Raw genomic sequence first — 25,184 nt, 5'->3', positions numbered from 1 at the left:
ACATCCTTGCCCACCAGTCCCTCAGTAAATCATTCTCCTCCAGCCCACGTGACAATGAGTCAAAGACCAGAGGTCTGCAACAAGGCAATGTTCTAAATCCTCCTGATTTTTGAACCAGAAAGGGCAGAATGGAGACACTCTATAGCAGAGATCATCTGGAGCTCGGGGGGGGGGGGGGGGGGGGGGGGGAGGGGGGGGTTGGTTTTGTTTGATTTGTGGGCAGGAGTTGTTGTTTTAAAGTTAGCCCAAGCTTTTTAAAGAGAAGAGACCCTCTAATCAAGCAATATTCTTCCTGGAGATTTAGCTTAAGAAGGGAAAGAGTTCTATGCAAGAAATTATTGACTATGACAGCATTCACACTGAAAAACAGACAACAGCCCAAATATCCAATAATAGGGGAACAGGTTAAGTAAATATTGATATAACCATTTCAAAGAATTAAGTAGCAACATACAAAAATGCTTATGGTATACTAGATAAACCACCAAATGAATAAGAGAACCAGTGTCTCCATGCAGGCAATGGGGCTGGAAAACCACCAATTTGGCCACTGATGTATTCATCAGTGGATACAAAAGCCTGAGAATGAAAGGTTGGTGAGGAGCAGGATACCTACAGAGTCTGAAATTAATTCCCCACAAATTCTTATTGATTGTAAAGGGGATAAATAGCAATGTTATCCTAGAGACGCTGGTGGGCACCACCTACAGAAAGTCATCAGAGTTAACACTCCCACTACCAGGACAAGCTGAAACCATGTGCCTCTTTACACGATGCACCGGGAAGGGACACATGACTTGCATGGTTAATTCCTGCCAAGAATGCATAACCTCAACCAAACCATGAGGTTTTGAGCAGACAAATCCAAACTGAGGAGAACTCTACAAAACAACTGATCTGAAGTCTTAGAAAATGTCAAGGTCTTGAAAGACAAAGAAGGCTGGGGGATCCAGGATAAAAGAGTCTAGAGAGACATAGCAACGTAAGAGCGAGAGATCCTGGATTGGATCCCGGACTAGAAAGAAAGACAGAAAAACGAAGGAGCACACTAATGAGACAACGGGTGGACCTGAAATTTGGGCTAGAGATGAGAAAAGAGGATTACGCCAATTTTAAAAGTCGTGATCCTGATTAAATATCCTCATTCTTAGGAATCACATGCTTAGGTATTTTAGAGGTAAAAGGGACATGAGGTAGGCAACTTACCCTCCAGCGGTTCAGAAGAAAAAAAAAAGTATGTATATACAAAGACAGAACAGACAGGGATGGGGAGAGAGAGGGTGGCAATGATAAAACCACTGTGGTAAGATGTCAACAATTGGTGAATTGGGATGAAAGGTATATAGGAGTTCTTTGTTCTATTCTTGCAACTTTTAATTTTGAAATGACTGTAGAATAAAGTTTCAGAAAATTATATCTATGCCATGATTACAACCCCAGGAATTTTACATTCGTGCCAAAAGATAAGAAAAGATACACGGGGAAATGAAAATATCGAATTTGAATGGACCAGATGGTGGGTGACATTTTCTTCTTACTGACAAGAAGTAACAGTATCAATCACGTTGCTTGGGGACAACAAACAATCTGCCAATAAGTCAGTAACCATAAGGGGAATAGTAATTATATAGTGGAAAGTGTAGAAGCTCCCAAAGATTATCCAAAGACACAGACATAAGGTTAAATTGCTCCTGGCGTTACCTGCTACCCAAGGAGGTGTACATAATGGTGGCTCTAGAAACGGGTTTTGTATAGATCCCTAACTAGCATGTCTATTTCTTTTTTTTTTTTAATTTTTTTTTAATGTTTATTTTTGAGAGAGAGAGAGAGAGAGACAGAGTATGAGCAGGAGAGGAACAGAGAAAGGCAGACACAGAATTGGAAGCAGGCTCCTGGCTCTGAGCTGAGCTGTCAGCATGGAGCCCAATGCGGGGCTTGAACTCACGGAGAGTGAGATCATGACCTGAGCTGAAGTCGGGCGCTTAACCGAAGGAGCCACCCAGGCACCCCTAGCATGTCTATTTCTTGGAGAAAGCATACCTTCATCATGGCTTCGTTGATCATGTTCTCACTGATGATGGTGGCAGTGCCCAAGCTGGAATTAACAATCTTGGGGGCTGCTGCGTTCATTGGCTTCACGGGATGAAGTCTAAAGAGAAGGGGATAGGATCCTTAGACCTTTCTGTAATGACAAAACTGAGAAACTGTCCATCTCACAGATGGCAGTCAGCAAGACAGACAAGGGGACAGAGTGGTGATACATTGTGTTCACACCCCCAGTCCAAAACACGCCAATGTTCCTGTGGATGTGAAAGCAGTCAGCACAAGGCAGCCACAAGGTCAACAAAGCCCACCCACCTGACAGCCAGGGGTCCTGACATTCTCGCGAGACCCTTGGTCTCCTGATCACTGTCAGAAGAACATTAGAGACGGTCTCTTACTTTTGAGACAACGACAGCCTCAGATGGCACCGTGTGAGTCCCTACAGAGCCTGCTGCTCCTCAACAGTAAAGGAAGAGTTCAGAACAAATACACCCGCTTCACATCGGCCGGTGCTTAATGCAAGCTTTCAACCCTGCTAGGTTCCACCACTCTGTCTCTGTTGGCTTCTGATACTAGGAAGATGCTGGTCACGAGACATCTCTGCAATCTGAGAGCCCCAAATCTGACTATGCTGAATTATTCCAAAACTGGCTTTGAAGCCTGTCACTATGTCCTCCTTACAAACGTAGAAGTGTCTAGGGGAGGGATTCCCACCACAGGGGGAAGACCCTTTGAAAACAGCCCCTACCAGCCAAATGCACAGTATGTACCATCAAGATATCTGTGCGGTTAGAAAGCCAGAACCTCGGCAGACAAAAAGCAAAGGGCAGGGTGGGCAGGGTGGGGGACATCGCTCACGTCGAAACAACCTTTCCCGACTCTCACCTGTGCTTGGCTGACCCCGTTCCCGTGCTCGGCTGAGCTGAGACTGGATGTGTCTCTGAGGGTGAGACCCAGGCCTGAAGAAGCGGCTTCCTCTTGCCAGAATTGTCCACCTTACCAGCAGGGCCCTCTGCTGTTGCTTTTTTTTGAGATTCTGCTGTACTGGTGTGGTGCGTGTCAGCGTGTGGGTAGCTAGGAAAAGAGTGCGGAACAGGAAAGGTCTCAGAAAAGGAGGGGCTGGGTACAGGAGAATCCAGGGCCGCTTCAGGACGCTGGCTTGGCCCCCCATTTCCCGGCAACTCTTCCTTCTCGCCACCGCCAGGACCTGACCGCTGTTTATCCGAGCGTGAACTCTTGCCACAATCTGGTTTATGAATTCCCAAAGCTGTGGTCGGGAAGCCGTGGTCCGAAGAAGAAGCTGTAATGGATGCTTTGGGTGCCTTCGACTGGGGGTCATGCAGGCTCTCGGTGGGCGCTGCCTGGCCTCTGGGCCCCTTTCCCATCTCAGGATGGGCAGGTGACGTGCTCAAGGAAGAAGGCCCGGCTTCCGGGGCTGCCACCTGGGCCATCTCTCCATCTCCGTCATCTTCAACCTGATCCAATCTTTCGTCATCCGATGCCACTTCGGGGATGGAAGGAAGGGTTAAGCCCAGGTCAGCCAGGACTGGAGAGCTAATACCTGGGGCAGAGGGAAGGCCACCCAGGGGGTCGGACAATAAGCCTTCGTGATCACTGGCTTTGATCTGATTCTCGGCCATGAGCAGACGGTCTCCCTCGACCCCACAGAGGGGAAGGTCTTGCTCCGAGCTTGCTTCACTCACGGGGCCTTCTGAGAAACTCTCCTCGCAGGGGAGGGCAAGGGGATCGGCCGTGGAAGCTAGCGCACCCTGACTGGCCGCTTCCCTCTTGGAGTCCTCTGTGTGGACAGACCCGGCAGGCTCCCCATCTGACCCATTTCCAGCCGTGGCTCCTTCCCGTGGCGGCTCCTGGGGGTTCCCTTCGTCCTCCTCCTCTGACCCGGGGGACTTCTCTAACTCCTCCTCCGTAAAGAGCTGCTCAGAAAATGACACCCGCTTCTTGATTTTCTTTCGGCCCTCGTGGACATTCTCCTCGTGCGTCTGCATGGCACAGCCAAGAGTAGGGGATGATTCTGCCATCTGAAGAGGGAACACTGCTTCTGGAACCACAGAAGCCGTTCTGCCGTCCTTCACTCTGTTCTCCCCACAAGACCCACATGGACTTGTGACATCTGTGTCTTCCCCCATCGGAGGCTTCCCAGCTGGGCTTTCAATCTCGCCACTTGGGGATGAAAGGGCGAATGTCATTTCTTGGGTCCCCTGAGATGAAGGGACAGAGGCTTGTTCTGAGGGGGGCAACCTCAGAACTTCTTGTGGCTCGGTCTCAGGCTGCTTCAGGAGAGAGTTTGCTGAGTCATTACTGACGGTGTTCTCTGGGCCTACCTCACTGGTCTTCCTCGGAGAATCTTCTGGCCCTTTCCTCACTGGAGTGGGTAGCTGTTTAGAAAGGGACCCCGAGGCACAAGAAACAGTCTTTGGAACTTGTGTTAAACTCTCCTTTTGCAATTCTGCTTTAAGGAGTAAGGATGGTTCTTCAGGACCGGCCTGGCCCTTGTCTGTGGAAGGCCAGTTTTCAACCGGCGTGGATGTGGAAATGGGGGCCGCTACAGGAGATGAGAAAGAGAAGACAGAAGGAGATTCAGAGGACAGTGTCTCTGAGCCATGACCCGATTTAGAAAGGACAGGTGTCTGGCCAGAACCGGAAAGAAGAGCGGAAAAAAAGAGAGGAGAGTCAGGGGAAGAAGGAAGCCTGGCTGTGGGTTGAGCCTCTGGAGACACTTCCAGTCTGCAAAAAGGACAAAATAAAATCTGCAGGTCAGTTGCAGATGCATCAGAAGAGAAAGAAAAAAAAAAAAAAAAAAAAAAAAAAAAAAAAAAAAACATGTAAAAATAAAATTGATCCAAAGGGGAGAGCTTTTTTATACTTGGGACAGTATCTTAAGGAGTTAAAGAAGGAGGGAGCTTCTGGGTGTGTCAGCTGGTTAAGCATCTGACTTCTGGTTTTGGCTTGGGTCATGACCTCATGGTTTGTGAGTTTGAGCCCCGCATCAGGCTCCTTGCTGACAGTGTGGAGCTGGCTTGGGATTCCCTCTCTCCCTCTCTCTTTGCCCCTCCCTTGCTCTCTCTCTCCCTCTCCCTCTCTTGAAAATAAATAGGTGAACTTTAAAAAAAAAAAAAAAAGTTAAGAAACAACAACAACAAAAAGAAGTTAAGGAAGAAACATGAATTATTTAATACATAAAAGGGACACTTTTTAAAACATTTTTTAAAAATGTTTATTCGTTTTTGAGAGAGAGAGAGAGTGCGCGAGCGTGCAGGGGAGGGGCAGAGAAAGGGGCTGGAGGGAGGATCTGAAGCAGGCTCCCAGCTGACAGCACAGAACCCAACACGGGGCTCAAACCCATGAACTGTGAGATCATGACCTGAGCCAAAGTCGGACACTCAACCGACTGAGCCACCCAGGTGCCCCATAAAAGGGACACTTTGATCACCAAGCACACCTGCCACACAAGGGCTGTTGTCACAGAAAGAGAAAGCTCCAGGTAAAGCAACAGTTTACAGTGTCTTTTGGTGATAAACAAAAAGCATCTAAAAAGTTCAAAGCAGTACAAGAGGCACCTCAAGGCAACAGGCACAAATTTTGAAGAGGAATGGCCTGAGTGTATGTGTCTGTGTGTCTGAAATCAAAGTAAGCAGAATCTCAAAAAAAGTCTCCCCCACCCCAGACCACAGAAATACTGTTCGTGCGAACGTGAGTCATGCTGAAAGCAGAAAGTTCCCGACGCATCACCCCCCCCACCAGGCTCCTGCCACGAGGGGCACCCTAAACACTCTGAGAACTGTCTCGGGCACACTCAAAGGTGGATCAAGGGTCTCTGGTGCCAGCAGACCAGAGCCAAAGTGCAAGGAGGAGAGATAACATCTGCCTCAAATGGAAATATGTGGTAAGAACTTTAAATACACACATGTTCTGCGCATAACCACAACCCCAATCTGGTATTCCCAACTTGCAATACTCAGAATCTGCTACACCCTGCGGCAGTCCATCGGGGTCTGAACGTCCTACTGAGACGGGCAGACCACACATGGTGGCCGTGGCTTTGGGCCGGGACGCATCACTGCCGTCTGTGCAGGGCAGGCCAGGCAGGCAGGCAGGCAGGCAGGCTGGGCTGGTTGAAAACCACTTAGACTATCAAATGCTTGCCACACACAGGGACCGCCATAGAACGACGAGCAAGAGGTGCTGTAACGGTAGACCCCACTGATTACACCGAGCAGTGAGGGGCAGGCCCTGCATGAGAAGGAACAAGACTCACCGAGGCTTGACAGCTTTGGTCTGCGGAGCCCTTACAGAGGGAGCAGGTGGTGTAGGTTCAGACTTGGGCTCTCGGTCAGCTTCCGGTTCTGTGATCTGCACATCCTCAAAGGGATTCAGGGATTTACCGCGTCCGGAGACAACAGCCGTAGTATCCTTCTCAGATCTTTCTACTAGGTCTCCGTCAGGCCCCGCCTGGTCCCCCCTCGGTGTGACTTCCATAAGCGTGCCTTCCTTCTCCTTTCCTGGGACTGTAGGGGGGCTTCCGCCTTCACTGCCCTTAGCCGCATCCTTCTTTCCTGTCACCAGAGACAGCAAAGAGGACTTCTTGTTCTCCTGCTTCTTGCTCTCCTTGGTTTCTTTTGCCGCCTCCAAGCTCACTGGAGCCCTGTTCTCCTGAATGTCCCCACTGACCTGTGGCCGGTAGGATGGCAGAGACATAGATTTCAGAGAGTCTTTTGTGGAAGACTCAGAGAACTGTCTGTCGGAAGACACCGCCCCAACGTCGCCAGGCTCCTTCCAGGACCGAGTGGCCAGGTTTTCGGTGGAGGAGAACAAATGCTTCTTCCTGAAGCCCTGGGGGGACGGGGAAGAAGAAGGGGTGCTGTCCTTGGTCTCGCTCTTGGCTTCTGGCTGCTCCACATAAACATGGTTCCCGTTGATACAGACATTAGAGCGAGAAAGGAAGTCATTCTTAGACCGAAGGCCACCAAGAAAGGGGAGTCCTCCTTCCTTCTTGGGAAGGTTGAAATTGATCTGGTTCAGTTGCTTAGGATGTGCACTCTCTGTTCTCTTGGGAGACAGGACTATGGGAAGAAAAGCAAAGATCCAAAGGAAACAAGATGTTAAACGAGTGGTTCACAACTGGAAGGGGGTCCGTCTCTCCACGTCTGAATACATTTTTGGTAAACCGCCATTGGGTGTGTTATTGGCATCTAGCAGGTAGAGGTCAGGGTTGCTGCTAAAGATCCTACAGCACAGGGAGCAGCCCCACAACAAAGAATTATCTGGCCCAAACTACCAATAGTGCTGGGATTGAGAAGCTCTGCATTAAACCAATGCGAAGGGCAGAATCTGGCCAACAGCAACCTGCATTTGGTCATTGAAATTGAAGTTCAAAACACACATTTAATTCACAGTTAAAGGAACTGAATTCCTCAACTTTCATTAAGGATGTAGCCCATGAAGGTTACGCACATCAATAGGACCTCAATAAATACCTGATGAATAAATGAAATATCAGAATTACTCTAAGGTTGCATGATTTTACCCTTAACTAGAAAAAAAAAAAAAAAACCCAGATGCATACATTTCGTTAATTCCAAAAGCTTATATTAATGTACATCAGTTACAGAGCCAGACGTTTTAGAAAAGAATTTATGCATTCTTAGAAACCAGAGTGCTTAGAAATAGAGAAGCCTTTCTTTTTATTTACTTATTTATTTATTTATTTATTTATTCATTCATTCATTCATTTCATTTATTTATTTTGAGAGAGAAAGAGGGCGTGCATGCATGAACAAGCAGGGGAGAAGCAGAGACAGAGGAAGAGAGAGAGAATCCCAAGCAGGCTCTGCACTGTCAGCACAGAGCCCAATGCGGGACTCAATCCCACAATCCATGAGATTATAACCGTGAGCCGAAATGAAGAGTCAGACACTTAACTGACTAAACCACCCAAGCGGCCCGAGAAGCCTTTCTAACCAAGATCATCCATCATCATGACCATCAACACCATTTTAGTAACTGAGGAACTGAATTAAAATCTTTCTCTTAAGATTTGTTTCTTCTCTTTTTTTTTTTTTAAAGTTTATTTATTTACTTTGAGAGAGAGAGAGAGAGCGAGTGAGGTGAGCAGGATCAGGGCAGAAAAAGAGAGGGAAACAGAGAATCCCACGCAGGCTCCATGCTGTCAGCACAGAGCCCGATGCGGGGCTCGATCCCAGGAACCGTGAGATAATGACCTGAGGCAAAGTCAAGAGCCAGATGCTGAACTGACTGAGCCACCCGGACACCACATTGTTTCTTCTCTCTTAAAGCAAAGTAGACTGAGAGACAGAGAGAGAGAGAGAAAGAGAGAGAGAGAGAGCGAGAGCGCCAAGTAAGGAGGAGGAGAAAACTCACCATCCGAGGCAGAGGAGGACTCATCCTCATTTTCATCATCCTGCCACCGGGACTGAAAGCCTCCAGGACGAAGCAGCACTTTGTCTGACTTTGAAGTAGGCAGGACAGACATGGACTGGGAAAGTGGTGTTTTCTGCAAATTTGACTTGGAAAACAAGGTCTTGATCTTCGACTTCTTTTTCTTGTCTTTTGAAGTAGACTCATCATCACTGTCGGCGGAGGGTGTGACGCTGGGAATGACAGCTGAAGCAGTATCGGACGCGCTATCCTTATGCTTCCCCTTGATCTTGTCCTTCAGCTTCCCAAATGGATTCCGAGACTTGTCTTTCATGGAAAGGTCAAACATGCTGGCGGTCATGTTGTTTCTCATAAACTGGATGTCAACCTCAATTTCGCCTCGCTCTTTATCCTTCTTTCCTGGTTTGGATTTCAAGGTATACCACCTACGAGGAGAAAGGCTGAGAGGTTACCTTTGAATTGGGCCTAAAACAATGTTCACAATGTCCATCAACTTGGCCTCTCTTCTTCTCTGCTACTACCAACCTCTTAGATAAATGCATTCTTGGGCTCTCTTCTTTGGAGAGTAGAGGGTGGGGTGGGGAATGAAGGCAGAACCTGTAGTTTTATTTTTGAGAAGACACCCCGTAGGCAAAGATAGGATCTGATTCTGTACTGAACGTACAGTCACTTAAAACCTTTATTCGATAAGCTATTTCTAAAAATAAAATAAATATAACAAACATTCCATCAAATCCTCTCCTAGGACTGGTATTTGGCTTCAATAGGGGAAAGATGCAAAGATCATACACAAACAGAAGGCAAAATGGAAATTGACACATAAATCTCAGAAAAAAGGGCAAGGGTTTGTAGAACCATCCCTGCCGGGGAGTTGATAGAAAACACAGGACAGAATAAAAAAAAAAAAATTGTTTTTCAAAAAGAGTGCAATAAGCTAGTCACGAGATGACAGATATGGTATGATTCGATTTCTATGAAGTGCCTAGAGCCGTCCAATCCACAGAGAACGGTGGCTGTCCAGGGCCGGGGCCAGAAGTGAATAAGAATTAGTCCTTAATGGGTACAGTTTCAGTTTCGGGAAATAAAAAAGTCTGGACAAGGACGGTTGGCGGTGGCACAACAGTGTGAATGTACTGGACTGAGCCATACACTAAAAAACGGTTGGTAAATTTTGTTACGTATATTTTACTACACTAAAAAAATAATAAGAATTAGAAGTGGAAAGGATACATTCTTCCCTAGCTTAATACTCCTAAAAAGAGAAGATTTCAAACATTATCCAAGTATTTCAATGGGTCATTTGCAAACTACTTCAAGACAGGGCAAGTATTGTATCAGTCCAACTCGACTGAAAGACAAACTTCAGAAAAAGAAATCTCCCCTTGGCATGTTCCATCTGGTGACCTCCAAGAAGGTGAGGCGGATCCGTGGCATGACCACTACAGAGCAAATAGGTCTGAATCCACGGTCCACCGACAGCCATCCCCGGCGTTACCGTACAAACTGAGAAACCGCATTTGGATGTTCTTTGGGGTGACCTACTTTGAGGGCCGTGGACGTAAAGGAAATGACGGGTTTGCTCAAAAGAGCACAGTTTCCTCCTTCACTCTCAGCCTGTCTTGCTCGCAGGGCAGATCCCTGCCCCACTACCTTAGCTCGTTTTACAACTGAGAGGAAAGGGGCAGAAGGAAGCAGAAACCTAACACTTAAATAGCATCTACAACATAACCTGGCACTGTGCACACTTAGGAACATCCTGGAGTTAGTGTCCCCAGAATGACACACAGTAGACATTATACTCACTTTACAAAGACACTGAGGCTCACAAGTTAAGTGTTTCGTACCAGGTCTTACCACTGTTAAGGGGCACAGCCAGGATTCTGAATCAGTTCTGCATTTCTCCAAAGGTCCTATTCATTCTCTAACCCCAAGATTCCTGCTTTACACTCTTTGCTAACTCACCTCCCATGGGCCATGTTCACAACACACAGAGAGGAGATTCAAATTTAAATTCTTTCTAAATAAATAAACTTTAAAAAAAGGCGGGGTGCTGTGAGGGGTGCCTGGGTGGCTCAGTCGGTTAAGCGGCTGACTTTTGATTTTGGCTCAGGTCACGATCTCAAGGTTGTGAGACTGAACCCGTGTTGGGCTCTGTGCTGAGTCTGCTTGGGATGCTCTCTCTAGGTGTCTCTGTCCCTCGCCAGCTCTCTCTCTTTCTCAAAACAAATAAATAAATAAAACTTAAGAAAATAAATAAATTCTTTCTGAGGCAGGTTTAAGCTTCTCATTTAAAAGGCCCTACCATAAGAAAGAAAGTACCGAGGAAAAAAGTACTAAGAAATGTTCTAGGAAGAAAAGGGGGAAATCCCACCACAGTCACCACCAACCATAAATCATGAGATTACATATAGAGTCCAGTATACAAAGTCATCAAGAACAACTTAAACTTGATTTAAAAAATACATCCAGGGGCGCCTGGGTGGCTCAGTCGGTTAAGCGTCTGACTTCAGCTCAGGTCACAATCTCGCGGTCCGCGAGTTCGAGCCCCGCGTCGGGCTCTGGGCTGATGGCTCAGAGCCTGGAGTCTGCTTCCGATTCTGTGTCTCCCTCTCTCTCTGCCCCTCCCCCGTTCATGCTCTGTCTCTCTCTGTCTCAAAAATAAATAAAAACGTTAAAAAAAAAATTAAAAAAAAAAAAAACATCCAAAAATCGGAGAAAATGATATAAGCTACTATTCTGGACTTTTAGAGGAGATTTTTTATGGTTTTTAAAACCACAATCCACAGCTGGGGGGCTGGGGGGGGGGCGGGGCAGGGGGAGACGCAAGGTGTTTACGGACAACCTCACCCCTGCCAGCCTAGTGTCTTCACAATATATTTTCCAAGACCTAGCCTGGAATAGCTTGCTTATTTGTCATTTAGATGTCCAGAGGATTATTTCTTTTTCTCATCTGCCCGTCATGCGGCTAAATGGTAGCCCTGGTGATGAAGGGTGGTTAGCTTTGGTAAAAACCCACTGCAGGCACCTGAAAGGGGAAGTTGCTGAAGCTGAATGCAGAGGTTCCGATGACCACACCGGCTGCAAGAAGTTTGACCTCTCTGCCCACGGAAGCGGGGTCAGTCCGGCCTTCTCCCCAGCCTCCTCCACACAACTCATACTGTTAGCCAAGCAGGGGATGCAAAGATGACCTTCAAAGCGTGCCATCCACAGTTCCTGGGACCAGCCCTCCTTTCCAAAAGTATCACCACCAGTCTGTTCACTTTGAGCGAAGCTACAACCGACTCTAGAATCCTCCCTGGGCACCTATGCCCAGGATCAGTCCCCGGGGAACTAAAGTGGGATCTGTTTGGGGAACTTCTAAAACCACTAGGAGGTGTGAATAGACGCTCCAGCAACTGTTCCTATCCTTTATTTTCACAGGCAAACCTCAAACCAAAGACCAGGTAGCCAAGAACAGCCACAGAGCTATTTAAGGATGTGAAAAGCAGACTGAATCACAGGTAAGCGTCCCATGCAAACGTTCAGAATTTTTAACAATCTGTGCTGGATTTGTTAAAGCTGGAAAAGAATACAGGAATTGTTCTGTCTAACAACATGACATTCAAACAAACCACTTAAGCAAGGAATCTTTGGCACAAGGATAATTTTATAATAAATGAAAGCCATGATTCATAAATGTTTCTCACCCTAAGAAATCCCAAACCAGATACGTTTGTGGGTTTCCGCATTCAAGCATCAATTTTATTTTAAGTGCCTTTTTATGCATTTGTTTTTTAGCTCACTTAATTCCAGCACCTCACGGAAGCAATTCTTGAATAACAAAGTCCCAGCAAAGCCACCCAGTGTAGGTAAGGTGGCAGCTTGGGTGTGTTCCAGCATTACCTTTCAGGTAGGCCCAGAAAGCTTGAATTATCTCAAAAATCAGGGCTGGGTTGATTTTCCTAGTCCAAAGGGCAGGGTACAGAAAGAAAGCCATAATCCCAAGGTAGTGAGTTTGTTTTTAAGCCCGTATTTCTGAAAAATTCCTGCAACCTATCAAGAAAATCAAATGATCCCTTCTGTAATCAAGTAATTATTTTAACTTATAATTAAAAATTCAATTCTTTGGAAATTAAAAGGATCTCTGAATACATAAAAAGTGATAGGAAACATAAAAAAAACTATATTCGAAAGTAATAACAGGCATAGGGTAAAAATTCGAATCATACAAAATGGTACAAAATGAAAACTTCAATCTTCCCACTCCTCCACGCCCCTCAGTCAAGGGATGATGGTCCTGGGCACACAAAAACAAAAACGCCCATTATCCAAACAGGCTACCCTGCTATTTTAGAGTTTTGGGGGGTTTGGGGTTTTCGGTTTTTTTAATCGAACACAAGACAAGGCAAGAGCTAAAAATACAGAAAAATTCATTTATGTCTTCTATTGCCTGGGCCCGCATCATCAAATCTTCTGGGCCTTTCAATAGTCATTTTGAGAAGAGCTAGAATTATCCAACCATGCCCAATTCTCAGGGCCAGTCTGCTTTCAGAATGCACCGTGTCTCACTCCGCGGCTCAAATACGTGGAAAGCTGATCACAGGGGGCCTTCCATCGGAATGTGGCAGGGTGAGGGGAGTATGGTTCCTACTCTTGGGAAATGAGAAGTCTCGCAGCAATGCAGGCTTTCGGGATTATCCTTGTAAAGGACTGGCCGGTATGTCTCAAAAATAACCTTTCTGCAGCTGAAACAAACATGTTTTTCCTTTGAAACATTCCGCAGGGCAGACACGTACAGAGAAATGATGACTTCAAAGATTCGCTTCCAATTTTTTTTTTACATAGCAGCCACTGGAAATACAAAATGAAAAGGCCAGATTCTGCCCTAAAAGGCATACCCTCCAGTGGGACAGAGAGCTGGCTCACCAAACATCACAAAGTGCTCCATTAGAACCACTGTTACCTTTTCTTTCTGACTTTGAAGCATGAGAAAATAATTAGACATGGAAAGAAATGCCTGCTAACGCATACAATTTCATCCCAAATAAGGGTTCTCACACACAAATAAGGTCCTCAGCAAAATTAAATGCGAACCACCTACCTAGGGGCTCCAGCAAAACGAATTAATACTGCATACTTGTATTAGACACAGGTGGCTCCAGGGAAGGCAGGGAAAGAAAGAACACTATGGCTCTACGAGTCACTTCAACATTTTCATGTGTGTTAATTTCCAGGGCTCTCCGTCTGTGGGTCTGGTCTGGACTCAGGGTCAGTGGTAGACTGGCCCCCGCCCCAACCTGTTCCCTGCAAAATCTCAACCGTGACTTACAGCATGAGTCATCTCCATGGTAACCAAGCATCATGACACAGGGGATTATGGCCTCAGGTGAGGGAAGAAGCAGGAAGAACAGAAAGGCACCTGATGTAGTGTTTGACACAGACACTCTCAATCTTTCACGGATGAAGAATTTTTAAAAAGCAACTCATTCGTTGTCTTCCCCAGGGAATAAAAAGAAGGCTGAACATGTGGGGTTAGCAGTTGAGAACATCTGAATGGGGTTCTGAAAAGGAGGGATTCCATATGGTGAAATGTCCAGACTCTTCTCCCGGTAGCCTAGAAGCAATGGAGAGCAAACAGGGACAGAAATGTTTATGGCCTATAAAACGTCTGTGGTGTTCCCTACACGGGCGAGGCAGTTTCACATGTTTTGTTACTGCCCTTTGTAGCTGGTCTTGATTACCTTACTCTGACTACAGAATGACCAATCGGCCAACCTTGCCTCCCTCGGTGACGCTTCCTCTCTGCCCGTTAACAACTTGGAAGAACTCCTGAGTGGCAAATGGCTCATTTTTTACCCTAACCCCTAAAACAGCCATTCTAGCAGCACTGAAAGGCCACCTATAGCCACCAAACTCCATCCTGAAAACTGGTAAGTGGTGTGCTAAAGGAGGCAGAACAGAAAAAGCAGGTTGAAAATGCCCTGGGTCCCTTCCCTATTATTTGCTCTACAGAAATTCTCTTAGAAAGTGAGCACAACAAGTTACAGAGAATTTTTTGTTAATTTTTTTAATGGACTTACTTTCATGCTAATGTGACCATTATTCCTTTTCACATATCTTCTTGAAGTGTTTTTCCTGTACGTTTTAACAACCACTAGCTGAGACACTTCAGGCAAGTTACTTAACCTCTCTGTGGCTCAGGTTCCTCTGAAACAGGGCTGAAAGCACCTAATAAGGATGCTAGTGAAGATTAAGGGACTTAATATATGTAGTGTCTGGCACTTAATAAGCATTCAATAAGTATTAGCTATAATCCTTACTTGGTTGTAACCAGAGTTTGCATGTGATTTTATTTTTATAGCGTGTGGTGCGTTCTTGCCCTCCAGTCTTCATACCCACCATTTCTAGTGGCTGTATGATATCCCGCCAAATGCTTCTATACCGTGGTTTACCCCGCAGATAGTTCTCAGAAGGGAATTTAAGATCTCAACATTTCTGACTGGCCCTGCCCCTAGATAACCAAACCTCTCCAACAAACACAAACAATAAAGATCTGCATTTGAAGGGAGGAGGAAATGGCTCAGTTACAAAGTAAGTCTGTATTCCGCAATCTCCAAAATTAAAAAGTATACAAGAGTCTTTTAAAACACCACAGTCAGTGTGTATTTTCTGTAACTTACTGAGAGATGTAACGATCCTCAGATCAAACCCTTCAGGTTTCTACACAGCAGACAAGACACAGGGCTTCCAAACTACTGCAGGGATATGCTGAGATGGCGTGACTGAAGTATAAGGATCAAGACATGTTTTCTAAGTTGAAATCACTCAATGCTAGACTCCTTATAGGTGAAGACTATAAGAAATAGCAAGTATCGGTATTTTAAGATTCTCTACAAATTAGAAAAACATCAACTCGTTTTTAAACATGGAAGTGCACCCCTCCTGTATTCATTTACTTGCCTTTTTTTTTTTACTTGATCATATCTCAAAAAGCCACAAATGTTAATATTCTACCATCAGATCAGGTATCTCGCCTCTTGCCCAATTGGTCCGTCAAAGAACAATGTCTCGGCAACCACAGGGTCCTTTATTATTCATGCAAAGAGACGGGACAAACATGCAATGGCTTTTGTTCACCTTCTCAGGACCAGGACAAAAGGAAACAAATACACTCTAGCATAAGGGATCCAACAGTCCACTCCCCACCCCACAAACAGGTTCACACTCTTTCTATGAGAGTTCCTGGCAAGAAAGCAGAGTGTCTATGATTTATCGTGTAATCAGCTAAGTCCCAAGAAAGAGGAGGAGGGGAACCCACATTGTAAAATCCTGTTTTAACAACAAATGACTAGCAAAAATGCAAAGTTCAATTAGCATAAAAGGAAAACCCCAGTTTTGGTGCTAGAAGAGGCAACACCCTTGAAGAAATATCCCGGGACCCAGCGTGCTGCCTGGTGCCCTCCACACAGGACATCCATTCTTCATGATCACAAGAGGCCTTTTCAGACCAGGCTTTCTGGAAGCCTGAATTGTTCCACCTAGGTTAGCCAAGTCCCTTCTCACAAGAGTGTTTAAAAGGTGAAGCGTACAGCAGCCACACCTCTAGAAACATTTTTCTGGGATTTCTTATAAATGCCTCCCCTCTACTCCATTCAAAGCCCAGCATTCAGGAAAGGACACTTAATTAGCGCTGCCTTTTTTCTCTCCGCAGGCACATTCCTAAATGTGTCCCTCAGGGACACCCTGGAGACTAAAATCCTTGCTTTTTCTCTAACAGAAGATCTACAGCCTTCTCTGCAGGAAAGGAATTTCTCATCTCATTAGTGGCTAACTGCAGCTCCCTCGCCAAAGGCATCATTAGCAGATGGGAACCTGCTTCCTTGGTGTTAAGAAAAGGCAACTGACAAGCCACAGCCCAAACTAAGAAACTGAAAGAGCAGAGCTTTGACTTCATACCTCCAGCACCCCTGGTCTTTGATCCACTGGGCTAATTCTAAGATTAAACAGTTTTCCATGTCCACGCAGGCAAACGACTGCCCGCTCTGTGCCTACAGGGACCTCAACCATTCACTCACTCACACAGATGTTACGAGCTCCTGCGTTGGGTCACACAACAAAGAACAAGACCAAAGTGGTCCGGGGCCAAGGGAAAGGCAGGCAGAGTCAGACTTGGTCTCCTAAGCCACAGCTCGGGCGCAAGATCGGACCCAGGACACCTTAAGAGGAGAAGCTCTCACTGCCAAGTCTTTTCCCAAACAAATATCTTGGCAGTGGACCGATTTTCTTCAAAAGCCAATACAAGGGTCCCGGTGTTGATTTTGTTGGAATTCAAAGGCCCAGAGATTTAGAGATCTGCACAAGACCCAGAACCAAAGGTCACACAAGGAACTGCTCTGAGATGAAAATAAAGCCCAAAACGACCTCCTATCACTTTCTCCATTAGCCTAGGGCTTCATCCTTCTGGAATTAGCCAAGGCTGGCGTCTCCAAAGTGTAGAGTGAGGAGCACAGTTTTCTAGGATGTATGGCAACTAAAATTGTACTATTTTTAATAGATACCTAAGATTTCTGTTAAGGGCGAAAAGGGGAAGGTCAGCAAGCCTATGTCAGAGTGGGTGACATTTTAATAAGCATATGTATTGCTTTCCATGTAATTATAACATTTTTTGGTTAATCGCTACAATTAAAATGACATATCAAATACTATTTATAAAAACCTCCCTCCGATGGTAGTTACAGAACTACAATAGAGGTCTTTGTAACCAAAAGGAAGTTTAAGCACAACAAAAAAGGCACAAGACTCTCCTGAACGATCACCTTCCCTAATGTGAAAAACATGTAAATGGTTAACTTATTAGAGTTTTATTTTTCACTTATAGGTTTCTTTTTCCTAATGTTATGTATTATTTTCCCTTTTCTTAGTCCTATATTCCTTGAAGCAGTGACCTCATCAGCTGTGTTAGAGCGCACCGGTGAGATTTTACTAGCTACGTACACTATTACAAAACAAAGACTCGGCCTGTTTTAAAACTGTAAATACTTGGAGACACACATATACACACCCTGGTTTCCACCCTGGTTTCAATGGTGTTTCCTACTAATTCCTTCCAACAGAAGACTCTACTCACAGGTGTCACTGCCCAAAGCTGTCTTTGTAATGGTGACCTCACTCTGCTGGGGAAAGAAGGCACCATCACTTCCTGGTTCATTTTCAACAGCAAGCTCTCTTTATTTTATTAGTTCATTCTTATCACTTCCTCTTCTCTCCCCCCACCCACATCCAATCTATCACAAATCAGGCCAACTAAACTTCCAAAATATCTCTGAAATCCACCACCTCTGTCTACCTCCATGGCCATCACCCAAGTGCAAGCCACCACCACTGGTGGCCTAGATTACTGTAACAGCCTCCCATTTTTGTCTATCTGATTCCAGGCGAGGCCTGCTTTGAATCCATTCTCCACCCAACAGCCACAGTGGTTTTTGACAACGTGGATCACAACACCCTTTGCTTTTAATACTCGGTGACTTCTCACTGCTCTTAAATAAAACCCTGCCTTCCTCTTCAGCCTCAATCTATACAATCCCCCCAGCGTCCCAGGTGTTCCAGCCTCAGGGCCTTTGTGCAGGCTGTTCCCTCTGCCTCAGGCCCTTTTCCTCTACTTGTCACCAGAAAAGTCTCTGTACTTCAGGTTTCTGCCTCAGAGAAGCATCCCCTTCTTTAAGCCATGTCCTTCCTGTTCTTTCCTCTTATGATACCCTGTTCTCTTCCTCCACAGTACTTATCATAATCCATGATTATTTATTCATGTGTTCATTTGCCTAACGTCTGTCTCCCCCGCAAGGCTCTGAACTTCCTGAAAGCAAGGATCGTGTCTGTTTTGGTCACTATTGTTTACACCCCAGTGCTTGGCACCTAGAAGGTATTAAAATACATTTACTAAAAATACAAGCATGAGATCTTGCCATCTGCCACAACATGGGTGGACCTAGAGGGTATTATGCTAAGTGAAATAAGTCAGACTGAGAAAGACAAATACATATGGGTTCACTTCTATGTGGAATCTAAAAACCGGAACAAATGGCAGAAACAGGCCCATAAATACAGTGAGAACAAAGTGGTGGTTGCTAGAAGGGAGGGGGTGGCAATGGGCAAAAGGGGTAAAGGGGAGTGGGAGACACAGGCTTCCAGGTGTGAAAGGCATCGGTCACAGCCGTGAACGTGCAGCATAGGGAACAGTTGGTGGTACTGTAACAGCACTGCATTGACGGATGGCGGTGAGTATAGCACAGCATATAGCACTGTCGAATGACTATGGTATACACCTGAAACTAACGTAGTATTGTGGGTCAACTATACTTCAGTTAAAAAAAAAAAAAAAAGTACTAAAAATATGGACTTTAAAGACCAAAAAAAGGGGGGGGGTGGTTGGAACTTTCCCCAAGCTAACTAAATATCTTATAAATGAAATCGTAACCAAACAATACCATGAGCTCCCGGGGGGCTCAGTCAAGTAAGCGTCCGGCTCCTGGTTTCGGCTCAGGTCATGATCTCACAGTTCTTGAGTTCGAGCCCTGAGTCTGGCTCTGCACTGACAGCCCAGAGCCTGGTTGGGATTTCTCTCTCCCTCTCTCTCTGCCCTTCCTGGGCTTGCTTTCTCTTTCTCTCTTTCTCTCTCTCTCTCTCTCTCTCTCTCCCCTGCCCTTCAAAAAATAATAATAAACAAATAATACCATGAAGAACATGAGGGAGCATCTTGCCCATCACCGGAACAATGACTCTCCCCTTCTTAGTCATTTCATTCCATGGCTACAACCAGGTTGGGGTTACTTGTCCCAGAGCTGACAGACAACTCTGTCTCAAGCACTGAGCTGTCAGTTTCCTACACTGGAGTAGGAGGGGACTGTGAGAGGCAGGAGGGTTTCCAGAAAGGCCCAATGTTACCTTTAAGGGGAATCCCAAGAAAGGAAAAATTTAATCAGTAACACTGCTCCAATTTTCCAATCGGTTACAAAAAAAAACCTAACTGCACTTAGGAAACTTAACAGTATAAGCACAAACACTGACTGCTTTTTTTTTCTTAACGTTTATTTATTTACAAGAGAGAGTAGCAGAGGGGCAGAGAGAGAGGGAGACAGAGGATCTGAAGCAGGCTCTGTGCTGACAGTTCAGGGCTTGAACCCATGAACCGTGAGAGCGTGACCTGAGCCAAAGTCGGACGTTTAACCAACTGAGCCAACCAGGTACCCCTGACAGCTTATTATTTATCTCTCTGGTCAATTAAATCATTTCTCCACATCCAACTCTCCCAGGAAAACAACCATTGAGCCTTTATTTCTTTTTAATAACCCGGATTTCCTCTGGCAACTTATTATAGCAGCTTACTACACTTATAGTTCTTCAAAATCTCAAATCTTTCATGTGCAACCAAACTCCCTCTTGCATCTTCAAGAGACATAAGAAAATGACTCTCCATCACTCACTCTCCCTTCACAGCTGGAAGACTATTACAGTATTAAGTGTCATGATATTTAGTTACACAATGGCCTTTCAGTCACTAGCCTGAATGGATGTTTATTTTAATCTGTTTTTAACAGATTATTTCCCCCAAATTTTGTTGCTCTTAGTATCCTAAAAAGGTTCCCCCCACCCTTCTGGCCTCTCAGCTTCAGGTCTGTTTTATGAGCGTGAGACTTAACTGGTTCCCATTTCACCAAGGCCCAACTGTGACCCCAGGTCTTTAATAAAGTACAAAATAAACACATTTCAATTTCTTCTTCTTTTTTTAAATATTTTTTAATGTTTATTCATTTTTGAGAGAGAGAGAGAGAGAGCATGAGTGGGGCAGGAGCAGAGAGAGAGGGAGACACAGAATCCAAGCAGGCTCCAGGCTCTGAGCTGTCAGCACAGAACCTGACGCGGGGCTCAAACCCACAAAACGTGAGATCATGACCTGAGCCAAAGTCAGATGCCCAACTGACTGAGCCACCCAGGTGCCCCCATTTCAATTTCTTCTTAACAAAAGGGGCCACACACTATTCCCTATTAGAAGTATCCTACCTCTATGTCAGTCTCCACTTGGTATTTTAAAGATGTGTGTCATCACACTAAATTTGAGGTCCCCCAAATTTGAGTCATGAAAAGCATATTTTCTGAACTCCAAACATATGATGGATGAGGGCTTATCAAGAGAACAAAGGGAAGTATGAGCACAGTTAACTCTTAACGTCTTGAGTTTCTGGACCCGTGACAAAAGTCATACTCTAAATAACAGCAACTCTTCTTTGCTAGAGATTAACACACATGCATGCTCGCGCACGCACGCACACACACACACACACACACACACACACGCACACACCTGAAAACCAAAATTGAACTTATGTTTTGTTTCTGGTTTTTATTTTATTTTTTTAAAAATTCTGTTTTAATGTATATTTATTTTTGAGAGCAAGACAGAGACAGAGCATGAGCAGGCAAGGGGCAGAGAGAAAGGGAGACACAGAACCGAAACAGGCTCTAGGCTCTGAGCTGTCAGCCCAGAGCCTGACGCAGGGCTCGAACTCACGCACCGTGACATCATGACCCAGCCGAAGTCGGACGCTTAACAAACCGAGCCACCCAGGCGCCCCTGTTTTTGGTTTTTAATGTCTAAGGTGGAGTCAAACCATTAATAACTAGTTCAAATGATTTTCCTAGCCCAACCAGTTTCCTTCTGGTAAACTTCCACCTCTCTCGGTATGCATCACTCTCCACATGTCAGCCATCTTGAGCACCCAAGTGATGTACCAAGGCATCAGAGAAGCTCGGTTTCACTAGGTTCCCTAGCGCCCTGGAAAGTCCCAGGAAGTGGCAGATGGAAAGCTTGCAATTTCACCTACTGCTGATGGGGCAAAGAAGACTTCCTTTGCAGTTACGAAAAAAAAAAAAAACACATCAACTAAGCATCATTTTCCTACAAAGTTGATACTGCGACTAAGTGGTAATCAGCTCCTACAATAGACAGGAGGAACCATCTAGGTTTAGGATTACACTGGAGAGAATGACAAAAAGGAAGATGTAGACCTCTGAACCCTTTCTGAAATAGGGAATTTAAGGAGGTTTTCATTCCTCACAAAGCAGTTAACAGAACCTTCCGAGCCTATACACAGGCCCCATTAATCCAGGAACCTGGAAACATCTTATAAACATCAATTAAGCTGGTAACAAGCTCCACATATAAATAGGGAAACTTGGGTGTTTAGAGATCGAGTCGCTTGAAGCCTAACAATGAGTCAGGACCAGAGTGGGCACCCGACCCAGGAATCTGGAACCCTCATCTCTGGCAGGGACATGTGATCTATCCTTCAAGGGAATAAGATGTTCCAACAGAAAAAGACGGCAGAAACAGATGATAATATCCACACATCTTGGGATGGGACAAGACAAAGGACAGCCAATGACGCCCAGTTGAAGCCGGAAAGGAAGCCAACCCAAGGCCCCAAATGTCATTTAATCAAATGGAAAATTAGCATTGCTTCAGCACCTCCTTAGCAAAGACACTGCTCACCTTCTGGCTTGTAAGTTGATGCCAAGAGATATCCTATCCATCCTCACCTCAAGGCTCTCTATTTTTATCTGATTTGAATTCAGAAAATGCCTATTCATCTTTGGCCAGATAAGTGAATCAGGTAATACATTCACAAGCATGCAAGCTGAAATTGGACCCACCCTGCAGAAAAGGGAATCTGGTAACTTCAAACCATCTGGCTTTTACTGTCCTGTTCACAAGGGAAAGTGAAAATGCCGTGTATATCTAAAACACCCAATGTGAATCAGTATGCTTCACCAACTGGAGGACCTGTGGTAATATGACTGACGTGCCTATTTACCGTCCAGCACAAAGCAACCGATTAAGCTAAGGAGCCCAGCTTTTGGTATAGGATATGAGCATAATCAAATGCTCCATGGCAAACACCTGTGAAAGAGAACAAACAAATGGGTGACACCTTGAAGTGAACTGGGTGTTGTCCAGCTTTCCCTGTGGGAGCGAGATACCCTAGCACAGAACTTCACACCTAGAAGCCACCGAGAAGCCACAGGCGAGCAGTCATCCATTCTGAGTAGGACCAGAGAGAACCTGACAAACTCCAAAGAGAAACAGTGCCTACCACCCACTTTAGCTTGGCCAAGGGCAGACCCTGGCTCCAACCAGCACACCTTACTAATTTGGGGCCCAGGACAAACAGGGTTAATAATTTTCAGTCTGAAAAGTTAAACTGTTTTAGCATGCTTTGGGGAGGCAGGGGAGGAGGGGGTTGAAAAGGGGAGGAGAGAGAGGCAAATTCTCTTCACCAACCCCTTAAGCAGCGCGGCCACACTGCAATGCCTCTGCTCTGCCCCTCGGTGAGCCTCTGGGGCCCGAGAGTGTCAGTGCGTTTCACTCCTTCACTTAATCCTCCCTGCGTTCTGGCCCCGCCATTCCCAGCTCAGTGGCTAGGACAGTGAAATACCCAGGAGGCTTTCCACAGAAGCTAATGTGTGTATCACACATACACACTACCCACAGTAATAAGAAGAATTCGTCAGCCCACATGTATTTTCAATTCATCAAAAATTCATTAAGCGCTTACTAAGTTCCGGGCGCTGAGCGTCTCCCTGCAGATTCAAAACTACCCCAGGTACTCCCCGCCCCCACCCCGCACGCCCGCCGCAAAGAACCTACACGCTGGGAGAGCTGGGGCGGGACAGCCGAAGGAGAAGTTGAAGTTAGGTGAGAATACGGTGACCGGCCGGGGAGATCCCTCTCGAAAGGCCTCTCTCCGTCCGTCCCTTTGGGACGCAGCGGCGCGGTGTCTGCCGCGCGCTCTCTAAGTGGATCTCAGCGCCAAGCCACACGTTCGCCCCGCACCTCCCCGCTCCGCGTCCCCTCCCCCGGCCCGCACTCACTGGGTCTTCCTGCGGCCCTGGTCCCGGTGCAGCTCCCGCAGGTCCACCTCGGCCCGGCCCAGGAACTTGTCGAGGCCGAGGAGCGCGCGGTGCAGCACGGTGAGCTGCAGGGTGGCGGCGGCCGCGGGCGCGGCCCCGGCGGACAGCAGCGGCGGCAGCTCGAAGGTGGCCTCCTCCCGCCACACCGGCGCGCCCAAGCTGCGCTCCGACACCGAGGTGGCGTACTTCTCTTTGCCCACCTGGATCACCGCGTACGCATCGCTCGTGCCCCCGGGGCCCTTGGCCCGCAGGCCCCGCGCCTGCAGCACCGTCACCTGCACGTGCGTTGGGGACCACACGGCCCCCGGGCCCCGGCCAGCCGAGGCCGCCAGGGACATGGTGACTGCGCCGCGGCCGGCTCTGAAGCGAAGAGAAGATCACCGGGATGTGCAGCCCCTGCGGCCCACCCCGCCGCCCCAGCCGCTTTAAGGCTTCCGGCCACGCCCCCCCCCAGGGCCCGCCTCCCCCGCCCGGGCCGCCCCGCCCGCCCCGCCCGCCCCACCTGCCGCGCCGGATCGGACCTCCGCCGCACTGGCTGGAGAATACCGGGGTGCCGGAGGCCGGCGCGGCCGGGCGGGGGCGGGGACTTGGAGAATTCCGGCGTGAGAGGTGTGGTTAGTTAAGGGACGAGGTCCCCAACTGCCAAAGGTCGCAAGGCCCAACCGGAACTGGTCGGGGCACTGCCGTGGGAGTCAGACCTCTTTTCCAATCTGGCACCGCCAACTGGCAGGTGTGTGAGCTGGCACAGGTTACTTAACATCTTTTGGTCTCAGTTTCTTCATCCATAAAATGAGATAACAATCACCTCAAACAAGTGCTGTAAAAAAAAAATAATAATAATAACGTAGCCTGGCACGCGGTGAGTTCTCAATCAAGAGTAGCTATGAGGGTGATAATGAACGCGATTTCAAATTCACCGCTTTTTCTCTTTGGGACAGTTGGCGGCTTACTCTGGAGAACGGTGGGTTCTGGGATGGCGCCAGGTGGGCGGGGGAGGAGGAGGATCGTTTGAGGGCCAGAAAAGGGGAAGGTAAGGCGGGGGAGACGACCTGGAGGTGGTGTGGGAGTGTCTTATTTTGCCCTGCCCTCACCAAAAAAGGTGAGGCTAAGAGGCTAAATTAGGGAAGGAGAATGAAAGAGGAACTGAAATTAGGATTGCTAAACCAGACCTCAGGAACAGAGTGCCATTCCCCCGCCCCCCCCCCCCCCACCCAGTTCCCCAATTCTCCCTGGCTGGATCCTTTTCAGTCTCTCCCTTCTTTTTATCTCTCGGCTCCCAATCATTTACTTCCTTGTTCCAGATATCCATTGGATTGGCAGATTCCCTTCGTTCCCAATATGCTACCTCAAAGGCTCAACCATGGGTGGGTCATCAGATTGGAAAGGGCACTTTGAACGTTTTAGGTTATAGAGCTAAGGAAAGGCCCAGAGGAGAGAAGTAACTCGTTCAGGGTCCCGCAACAGAGCCAGGACTAGAACCTAGGTGTCCTGACTCCTGTCCAATGTTTTTGCTACAGAACTCCAATCTTGAATTGCTGCTAGTTTCTCACCTGATCACTAGGCTATCCTCCCTTCAATTCACACTACACATTGCTTCACTGACCTGCATAAACCTGCGATTTTGCCTCACCACCAACTGCATATACTTCAGACTTCAGATTTCAAGGCACTCCTATTTTGTCCCCACCCTAACTCATCCTCTATCTCCCAAACAAACCTCCAGGCCTGTACTCACTCGGTTGTCCTGTAGCTGCCCTGCCAACCCCTCTGCCTACCCC

The 25,184-nt window shown here is 46.8% G+C and overlaps 1 protein-coding gene across 2 annotated transcripts in view; it reads right to left on the bottom strand.

Annotated features, from left to right (window-relative positions):
* RAB11FIP1 (RAB11 family interacting protein 1) overlaps nucleotides 1-23,837 on the bottom strand; it is a 32,488-nt gene extending 8,651 nt beyond the window's left edge. The window contains exons 1-5 of one of the 2 annotated variants that reach the window (XM_027070419.2): nucleotides 23,368-23,837; nucleotides 8,443-8,885; nucleotides 6,320-7,124; nucleotides 2,929-4,788; nucleotides 2,041-2,149 (exon numbers count right to left, since the gene is read on the bottom strand). In XM_027070419.2, coding sequence (XP_026926220.2) covers nucleotides 2,041-2,149; nucleotides 2,929-4,788; nucleotides 6,320-7,124; nucleotides 8,443-8,885; nucleotides 23,368-23,744 — 3,594 coding nt within the window. In that variant the 5' untranslated portion in view covers nucleotides 23,745-23,837. The remainder of the gene's footprint in view (nucleotides 1-2,040; nucleotides 2,150-2,928; nucleotides 4,789-6,319; nucleotides 7,125-8,442; nucleotides 8,886-23,367) is intronic. The other variant, XM_027070434.2, reaches the window with a different exon arrangement.
* Nucleotides 23,838-25,184: the final 1,347 nt, after the last annotated feature.

The sequence above is a fragment of the Acinonyx jubatus genome, chromosome B1, assembly GCF_027475565.1.
Source record: "Acinonyx jubatus isolate Ajub_Pintada_27869175 chromosome B1, VMU_Ajub_asm_v1.0, whole genome shotgun sequence".
In the NCBI taxonomy this organism is placed as follows: domain Eukaryota; kingdom Metazoa; phylum Chordata; class Mammalia; order Carnivora; family Felidae; genus Acinonyx; species Acinonyx jubatus.
This window is presented reverse-complemented; position numbering and strand designations above follow the sequence as displayed.